This window comes from Ochotona curzoniae, unplaced genomic scaffold, assembly GCF_017591425.1.
Source record: "Ochotona curzoniae isolate NIBS_2020 unplaced genomic scaffold, NIBS_Ocur_1.0 contig_1482, whole genome shotgun sequence".
In the NCBI taxonomy this organism is placed as follows: Eukaryota; Metazoa; Chordata; class Mammalia; order Lagomorpha; family Ochotonidae; genus Ochotona; species Ochotona curzoniae.
In genome coordinates this window covers 991522-1001479 of record NW_024465100.1, presented here as the reverse complement: position 1 = coordinate 1001479, position 9958 = coordinate 991522, and the positions used below count along the sequence as shown (strand labels likewise).

The window sequence follows — 9958 nt, the reverse complement described above, 5'->3', positions numbered from 1 at the left end:
GACCAGGCAGAATGATGCCAACCAGGAGGCCAGGCAGCAAGCACCTCGACCCACCAGCACACGCCTACAGCCTCGCGGTTTTCATCACGGCAGTGCCACAGTACTAGACTGAGGAGTAGTCTTACACTATGCACAAAACGGATACAACTAGATACCATCTTTAACACAGACTATCACCATAGCCATGTGACTTAGAACTCAGAGCCTCAGCGTGCTCATCTATAAAATGGAAAAAAAAAATAATAGCTAACATGCAGAGGTACTCGGATTAGCTCACTGTTAATATCATAATCGCAGACACTATTTCCACCCTATTTTCATCTGCCTATCTTTTCTAAGCAAATGTCCATACGCCTCCAATTCTTTCGCTTCTAGTCAGTTAGTTATTATAAAAATTAGTCTCAGGGGCTGGTGTTATGACATAGCTGACCAAGTCACCACCTGCTGACACCCCATGTTGGAGTTCAAGTTTGAATCCTGAATAATCTACTTCTGATCTAGCTCCTTGAGAACACAGACTATGGTCCAAATACTTGGGCCCTTGCCATACGTGTGGGAAACCAGGCTGGAGCTCCAGGTTCCTGTTTGGCCTGACCCAGCACTGACTGCAGTGGCCGTTTGGAGAGCCAACCAACAGATGTAAGATCAATCTCTCCAACCCTTTCCATATCACTCTCTCAAACAAACAAACAAAAAACAAATCCTAGGAAATTATTACATATCCCTCAAAACTGTTTTGGCTTTAAACTTTTCCTAAAGCAAAGAATCGGTCACATATACCCCACACAGAACTAAAATGTAGATTATAAGAAAGAAATATTCACATGCAAACTGTGACTGTGGGCAGCTCCTGAAGGCACAGAGATGCCCTCCTTCAAATGTCCAAGGAGACAGAGGATGCCTAGTAATCTGATTGCACAAGGATATATGGATACAGAAATTTCACTAATGTTGGCTTCTTCGGAAAACTACATCATTCCCCAGAATAATCAACACTAATACCATGGGGAAAAAGAGATGTACTGCAGTGTTTTGTGAATGGGCCTAACTCTGAGGAAGAGACTGAAAGCTTGCATTTCCTCATCTGTAAAACAGAGGAAGCAGCAGGAAGAGTTCTACATGCCATTTGAAAGCACCAATGAGTTTAAGTCCAGTGAGGGAGAGTGTAACTAGTACAGGAGTGCCATGAGTGATGAAGGGTCTAGTTCAGTCTATTTGCTAGCTATCTGATCTTGCAGACGTCATTCACTTTTAATGCCAAAAAAGAAATACGTGTATAATAAAAGGCAATGTAAGTCTAGGATGTTTTGGGTTATGCTGTATGACACCACATGACTATGCCCTGGGTGTGTGTTCCCTCCAAAAAAGCATGCTGAAACTTAAGCTCCAGTCGTCTACTAGTGGGTTTGGCCGTGGGGGCTCTGGGAGGTAAATTAATTAGATGAGATCATGCAGGTGGAGCCAATGACTGCATTCGTGGTTTTATTAGAGGAAGAAGATAAACCAAACCCAACTTAGCAAGCTCTGTCTTGCCAAGAGCGACTCGCAGTCTCTATGTTTTGGACCAACAGGGAGGTTCCAGACACCAGTGCCATATTCTTGAACTTCCAGGAATATGAGACACACAGATTTCTTTTCTTTATAAGTTACCCAGTTATAGCAACAAGCAACACCCTGAGACACAGGTTAGGGAAACAGGGTCTTGTGTTCTGTATTTGGATGTACGGAGGAGGAGGGATGCTTAAGCAGAAGACACTGCTGAATTAAGAGAAACGCCTCTCCACCATCTAACAAAGACGGGTATCTCTCCCCTCAAACAGCTGCCAGCATCAATCACAAGTGTATCAGTGGTAAGGGAGGCTTTTCCTCTGGGCTTGAGCTCATCAATCCACAATCCACAGCACAAAAGAGAGCAGGGAATGACCAGCTCCAACATCTCCCTTCCTCATCTCCCTTCCTTAGCCACTATCTCCCCATTTCTGGAGCTGGGGACTCAACCGTGAACCAAACAGAAAAGGCCTGCTATGGTGCAGCTCACATCCAAGCCAAAGCAGACAGGACGCCAATCTGCAGTAGGGCAAGGGGCCGCACGGTTAAACACCACAATCAAGCAAGGCTTCGCTAAGATGCCATGAAAGCTAAAAGCCAGAAGGAGCCGAGAAGGTAAGGCACGGGACCTGTTGGGGACAGGGCGGTGGAGCCGCGGGACCTTGCAAGAGTTCAGAGTCACTGCGGCAAGAAGCAATCCTTACCTTTCAAAAGGGGCTGGAAGGTCGGAATCTCTTGGAGCTTGATGACATCAGGGTCGTTGCTGACGTTACGCGAGGCCTGAGAGCCCTGGGCTACGACCACAATATCGTCCATCTTGGCTCTGTGCTTGGCCGGAGAAGGAGCCACTGAAAGAAAGAACAACCCTGCTCAGGAGCAGCTTGCTGTAGGCCACCTCAGTCTCACCAAAGCCGCCTTCAGAGTGGTTACTACAGGGAAGTAGTCAGGACACAACGAGCTACGGCTGTGCTTCAGTGGGGGCTTGGGAGAGGTGGATTATGGGAAAGCCAATTTGGCTAAGGTATTTAAAAGACTCGCATTACAGAAAGGTTTAACACTTACCAACAGACAATTAAAATTATTGTTTTCAGCACCCACAAACACAGACGGATCTTTTTCTTTTTAAGATTTTTTTTTTTTTTGCAAAGTCAGATATACAGAGGAGAGATCTTCCATCCGTTAAATCACTCCCCAAGTGGCCACAACAGCTGGAGCTGAGCCAATCCAAACTAAGAGCCTGAAGCTGCTTTCGGGTCTCCCACTCAGGTGCAGGATCCCAAGGCTCTGAGCCGTGCTTGCCTGGTTTCCCAGGCCGCACGCAGGGAGCTGGATGAGAAGAGGAGCAGCTGGGACACAAGGTGGTACCCAAATGGGATTCCAGCGCATGTAAGGCTACCACACAAGGCCCAGATCTTGTTTTCAAATCTCTCTTTCTTGGATTTTCCTGAGCCCACCAACAACTATCCTCATTTTTAGGGAAGAGGAAATGAGGGTACAAAATTGGCTGCCAGTGTCCAAGGTTAACAATACTAGGAGTTAGCAAAGAATGGGACCGGCGTGTGGGCGTATCAAACTAGCCAGTTTGTGTCCCAGCTGCTTCACTTCCCATCCAGCTCCCTGCTTACAACCTGAGAAAGCAGCAGAGGATGACCCAAATTCTTGGGCCCCTGCAAGCATAGGGGGGACGCAGAAAGAAGCTCCTGGCTCCTGACTTAGGGTTGGTTCAGCTCCAGCTGTTACAGCCATTTGAGGGGTGAACCAGAAAATGGAAGATCTGTCTCTTCTCCTCTCTGTAAAAATCTGCCTTTCATATGAAAATAAATAAATCTTTTTTTTAAAAAAGAGGAAAGGAAATGCAGGTTGATGTACAGTCAGTGAAAACAATCCAGCCATAACGGGATAGTCAAGCTATCTCCCAGCAGGCCTGGCAAGTTTAACAGATCCCAGTCAAGAGAAAACTCATGCTCTCAAACACAGGATGGTGGGCCCACTGCCTCCAATCCCTCACCCTGAAGTTTCAACATTGATCCAACAGAGTCAGAAATAATCACCAGGCCCCATGGAAGCAAAAATCTACAGGACTGCCCGAGGCAGGTCAACTGCCCGTTCCTGCAGAGAAGGTAATCCATTTGGAGCAAAGTCATCCAAACCATGAAGGATCCTCTAGGTTGAAACAGCCTTCAAGGACCTTCTTGGTTGGGGTGTGTATCGACCTGTTCAAGGGTTTCCAGTCAGCCTCATCACAGGGTGTGATCTGAAGCTACTGCATCTTCTGGAAAAATCTTTGTCACTTGTCCTCTGAGAAAAGCTTACTCCAGGCCGTTAATCACATCTTGCCACAGCAATGCCAGAAATCTTCCCTGTTACAGACCAAGTGTGTGATTCTGCCACCGCACCTCTCCTTCAGTCCAGGGAGAGCGGGACTTAAGACTTCTTCCATAAAACAGTTAAAGAGCCAACACAAGCAGGCAGGGGATAGGCAAGCCCCAACACCAGAAGCTGGCCTTTGCTGTGGGTTCCTGCGCAAGGAAGTATATTTTTTTAAAAAGATGCCACACCCCTTCCCCCAAACTTAACTTTGGGCTCACTTGGAGACCAAAAAGTTAGGGAAAGGGGCATTATTATGGTATCTGTTATAAGAGATGGGGCTTTCTGGGACTCCCCCCCTCAAAATGCAAAATTAGTTGATGTTGTTCACCATTAAAAACTATCCTTGCAGGGTAACCCCAGAGAGGGTGAAGGCGGACCCTTAGGTCTGCTGCTACATTTTGCTTGGCAGAAATGCCCAGTAATTTTAAGGCCACCGGTGCCTGTTAGGCCCCAGGTTTGACCAATGCAGTTAACAAGCGCAGAGCTATTTTATCCATCAAGACTCCCAGCTGTCCCGGGGTCCGCAGGTAATCAAACAAGGAATAATTACATCCCAGCTGCTGCATATGGTGAACGTTCGCTCTTTTCCAAGCACTATAAAAATCCTTCCATTCCCACTTCAGAAGCTAAGACAGACACACACAGAGACCAGACAGTCTGCTGTCCCTTGTCAGCTCCTAAACACTAGAACAATGATCAAGACAGCTTCGGAGGCCAACAACAACAACAACAAAACCCACTTCCACAGGCGTTTGCACCTAAGGGTTCTGAGGTCGTGCAGCCACCGCACACGTCTGCTCAAGAGGAACTTGCCATGCTCCATTTTCAAGACAGAGCCTGTGCTTAGCGGTCCTTGTTCAGGACCCAATTCTCAGTCGGTCCGTCGCTGAGTCCTAGAGCCAAAAATTAATTAAGGCGTCTTTTCAAGAGTGGACTGCAGCTGGGACAAACGGCTGTTCGGGGAATAAATAGTGGGCAGGGCGCCCAGGCCGGTCTAGGGAATCATAAGCTTAGGGACAGATGGTCACTTTTTGTTTTGTCTTGTTTTGAATGGAAGCATGATGAGGGCTTTCCCAGGCGTGACCAGTCCGCCGTCCCGGGCCCCACTGGCCCCAGCCCGCTCCGCACGCACACAGGGCCGGCCCACGAGGGTGGCAGAAGAGGGCACCGACCTGAGGAGTTCAGATCGTTGGGTCGGCTCTCGGCCTCGGAGCTCTGCTCGCTGCCCATGGTGCCGGGCCGCAGCGGGGCCACAGCTCAGGGACCGAGGGCTGGGCAGGGGGAAGTCGGACGGGGAGGCTGAGAGCGTCCGGGCGCCGCGGAGGCCCGCGGCGAGGGGAGCGGGGAGGCCCTGTCGGGGGGAACAAGCACAGCGCGGACGCAGGCGGCTGGCCCTCCGGCCCTGGGAGAGCTCGGGCGGCCGAGGCCGTGACCACCAGCGGCTTCCGCCGGCGGGACGCGCCACTCGCACTCACTGGCTCTGGCGCCGCCGCTCGCTCCTTCCGGGACGCCTGTGGGCGACGCCGGCTACGCGCAGCCGTCACTTCCGGGTTAGGAGATCCCGCCCACCCACTCCCGCCCTGATCTGCCACCGTTGCCACGGAGACGCCGCTTTAAAGGGCCCGCAGCCTCAAAGCCAAAACCAGCCACCTTTATCCTTTGGTGCGTCGCCGTGATACTCGGCAGCTTAACGATATGTGCGTTTTAGACCCGTTTTGCTGCTGGACAGAGGTGCTAGATCCAGCATTCAAGTCCACAATGTCTGAATGCAGAGCTCTTTTTATATTTTCTATTTTCTTGAAAGCCTGAGAAGCAGACACAACAACATGGACTGGGCCTGGCAGAAACTGGAAGCTGCGTCTCAGGATGACTGAGAGTGCAGCTCATCCCGGGCTGCCACCTGAGCCAGCAGTAGTGGTAAGTGAGCGAGCTGCCATCCACTGGTTAATTCCCAAATGGCCTCAATGTCCAGCACTGGACCAAGCCAAAGCCGCGAGCCACAAGCTTCATCTGGGTCTCCCACGTGTGTGCAAGGGGCCCAAGCACTTGGGCCATCTCTTACTTCTTTCCCGAGTGCATCAGCAGGGAGGTGCACCGTCATAGTTTGGGGATGCCGGCAACACAGCAGGCAGCTTAGTGTTCTGTGCCACAGCACCAGCCCCCCCCCAAATGAGCTGACAGTGAGTTCGAACATCTGCCCCTACGCTGTGATTTTTGTATTTGTAAATGTAAGCTTGACAGCACCAAGCCTTAATTAGTGAATACTCCCCTTGCAAGCGCTGGATCCCATATGGGCACTCGACTTGCCATCCGCCTCCCTGCCTGTGGCCTGGGAAAGCGGTCAAGAACGACCCAAAGCCTTGGGATCCTGCACCTACGTAGAACACCCAGAGGAGGCTCCTGACTCCTGGTTTCAGATCAGCTCAGCTCCTGGCCTTGGGGCCATTTGGAGAGTGAACCAGCGGATGGAAGATCGTTCTCTCTGAATCTGCCTTTCCAATGAGAACAAGTACATTAAAAATAATAATAATAATAAGCTCAAAAGAAGTGTCAAATTGACTAAATAATGTTCCAGCCCTTTCCACTCTGCCCTCACAGTGTATCCCGATATCCCAGGGACCCATCAGCAGCTGACTCTGTTCCATACCAATATAGCGTTCATCTTTGTGTCTCTTTTGGATGAACATTTTATTTTGAGACATTCTGTCTCATCCCACTAACAAGGATAAATAAGTTGTGATATATCCTTTTCAGCAAATACTGAATCAGCAGAAGAAAAAAAAAAAAAAAAGACGAAGGTGTTTGGCACAGCACTCAAGCCACCACTTGGGGGTGCCATTGCATCTGGGGGTGCTCAGGTTTGGGTCCCAGCTCCACATCCAATCTTTTTTTTTTTTTTTAAGATTTATTTTTATTATTTTTTCATTGGAAAGGCGGATATACAGAGAGGAGAGACAGAGAGGAAGATCTTCCGTCCGGTGATTCACTCCCCAAGTGAGCGCAACGGGCCGATACTATGCCGATCCGAAGCCAGGAGCCTCTTCCAGGCCTCCCACGCGGGTGCAGGTTCCCAAAGCTTTGGGCCGTCCTCGACTGCTTTCCCAGGCCACAGGCAGGGAGCTGGAAGGGAAGCGGGACTGCCGGGATTAGAACCAGCGCCCATATGGGATCCCGGGCGTGCAAGGCGAGGACCTTTAACCACTTGGCGCGGGGCCCAATCTTTTTTTTTTTTTAAATATTCATTCTAGGAGGCAACAGGTGATGGCTCACGTGCTTGGGTCCCTGTCACCAGCATGGAGGACTCCAACTGAGTGGAGTGAACCATCAGATGAAAGATCTTTCTCTGTGTCCTTCTGTCTGTAAATCTGGCTTTCCAATAAAAGTAAAGAAATCTTTAAAAGGAGAGAGAGAGAGAGAGAGTTGAAGGACTGACAAGAGGCTTGCATCTTGGGTCATTTTTAAGTGAAAAAGACCTATCAGAAAAAAGCAGAAGGTTGTAGATTACACTTCCACAAAATTGGCAGAAGAGGCACTGGAGAGATTGAAATAGACTGATGACTGCCTGAGTCTGAGGAGAAGCTGCTGAGGGGAAAGTAGTGATGAAAATGTTCTAACATTGAGAGTGGTGATGGTTGCACGACTCTATATTTTAAAATTACTGAAGGGTCTGCTTTAAGTGGATACGTTGCATGTGAATTATATCTCCCTTTATCAGCACTTAAAAAGATACCTAACGTTCAACATGTGCTAGAGGTCCGGCATAGACAATAAGACCTGACCCAGGCCTTCCCTATCCTTGGGAAAGCTGAGACTCTAGTGGTGGTAAGAAAATTAAATGGGCATTTATTATATAGGGATTTTGCCAGAGGAGCTGTAGAGATAGGAAATATTAAGACTGATTTTTTTGGCACTTCTTTTTTTTTAAGATAACGTCTCTTAAAAACATTTTTTTTTTTATTGGAAAGGCAGATTTTACAAGAGAAGGAGAGACAGAGAGAAAGATCTTCCATCTGTTGGTTCACTTTCTAAGTGGACACAACAGCCAGAGCTGAGCCAATTCAAAGCCAGGAGCTTCTTCCTGGTTTCCTATGCAGGTGCGGAGTCCCAAGGTTTTGGGCCATGCTCAGCTGCTTTCCTAGGCCACAAGCAGGGAGCTGGAAGGCAAGTGGAACATCCAGGACACAAACTGGCACCTATCTGGGATCCTGGAGTATGCAAGAGGAGGATTTAGCCACCAGGCCTCTGCACCAGGCCCTTCTGACACTCCTAAAATGCAGCAAACTCATGTCAGTTATTGTATGTGCAACATCTGAAAATTAAGTAGAGGCCAGCACTGTAGCAGAATAACTAGGCCACGCCGCTGGGCCCGTCAACTCATATATTTTTAAATTAACTAATCTTTTATTTGTTTTATTGAAAAGCCAAGAGTTCTTCCGCCCACTCATTCACTCCCCCAGATGCCCATGACAGCTGGGGCTGGGCCAGACCAAAGCCAGGAAGTCAGTCCAGGTTTCCTAGGAGCCAGGGAAGGACCTGAGTGTTGAAGTCATCTCCTGGTGCCTCCCGGGATGTACAGCATCGGGAAGCCGCAACTGGGACTCAGAGGTACTTGGCTGTGGAATGTGGACATCCGAGTGATGTCCTACCTGCTGTTCCAAACACTTGACCTTGGACTCAAGCCTCCTGAAACCCATGGCTTCATTCACTCCAGACTGGCTGCTTTGTTTTTCTCCCCAAGGCTGTTGTTCCACAACAGTCACTGAATCCCAGAGAATCTCTCTCCTTGATTCCTTTGCACCTGCTGGCCCAGGTCAGGACCTCATCACTTCCTTTGCTTCGATGGCAGAAGGCTCTGGCCTCGCCTACTTCAATCTGCTTCATTTGGCAGGCAGAGAGATGTTTCTAGAATATTAAGTAGGTTGCTGGATCTGTCACTGCCCTACTAAAACCTTCAGTAACTGCCAACGCCTTTAGGGTAAAGTTTAAAATTTGATGTGTGGGAACTTCCTTGGTGACCCCCAACCTCTTTGTTCATTCCTCTTTCACACAGGCAATCTTCATGTCAGCCAGGCGGGACTCCCTGAGGGTTCATGTTTCATCTGGCTAGAATATCCAGTTTTTCTCATACCATCTATATAGTTGAACTTTATCCTTTGCGATTTAATTTTTTCACCTGAATTAGATGTCCCTCCTCTGATCTCCTCTGTCATAGCATGTTTTCTTTCTTATTTTTAAAGATTTGTTTATTTGTACATGAAAATCAGAGTTACAGAGACACAGGAAGATAGATGAGAGAGAGAGAGACTCTTTCATCTGCTGGTTTATTCCCCAAGTGGCCACAGTGGGTGGAACTGAGCGGATCTGAAGCCCGAGGTCTCCCACATGGGGGCAGGGTCCCAAGGAGTTAAGCCATCCTTTGCTGCTTTCCCCAAGCAGAAGCAGGGAGCTGGACCACAAGCAGAACAGCCAGGGCTTGAGCTCAACCATAGGGATGCTGGAGCTGCAGGCTGAGAATTAGCATGCTACGCCATCGTTCTAGCCTCAACATATATTCTTTATATGTTGAGCCAATGATTTACACTTCTCTTTCCCTAATCGTATTGATCATGTATATAATTATATATGTATATATTTAATTATATATATACACAATAATTAAACATGCTTTGTATGCTCATCATGAGTTTTTAAGCTTATTTTTACATATTTCACAATCCAGATTTAGGAGCAAAGCTACCAGTTTAACGAAATACATTGTTTTTAAAGATTTGTTTACTTTTATTGTGAAGTCAGATATACAGAGAGGAGGAGAGACAGAGAGGAAGATCTTCCATCCAATGATTCACTCCCAAAGTGACTGCAATAGCCAGAGCTGTGCCGGTGCGAAGTCAGGAGCCAGGAACTTCCTCCAGGTCTCCCATGTTGGTGCAGGGTCCCAAGGCTTTGGGCCATTCTTGACTTTCCCAGGCCACAAGCAGGGAGCTGAATAGGTGCCGGGAATAGAACCGGTGCCCATATGGGATCCTGGCGTGTTCAAGGT

General features: G+C 48.4%; 1 protein-coding gene across 3 annotated transcripts in view; it reads right to left on the bottom strand.

The window, feature by feature from the left end:
* BORCS5 (BLOC-1 related complex subunit 5) overlaps nt 1–5389 on the bottom strand; it is a 61977-nt gene extending 56588 nt beyond the window's left edge. For 2 of the 3 annotated variants that reach the window (XR_005882348.1, XM_040966970.1), the window contains exons 1-2: nt 5091–5389; nt 2253–2396 (exon numbers count right to left, since the gene is read on the bottom strand). Coding sequence is in view for 2 of the 3 variants with exons in the window: in XM_040966970.1 (XP_040822904.1) it covers nt 2253–2396; nt 5091–5148 (202 nt within the window). In the remaining variant the exon portion in view is untranslated. The remainder of the gene's footprint in view (nt 1–2252; nt 2397–5090) is intronic. The other variant, XM_040966982.1, reaches the window with a different exon arrangement.
* Between the last annotated feature and the right edge of the window lie 4569 nt (nt 5390–9958).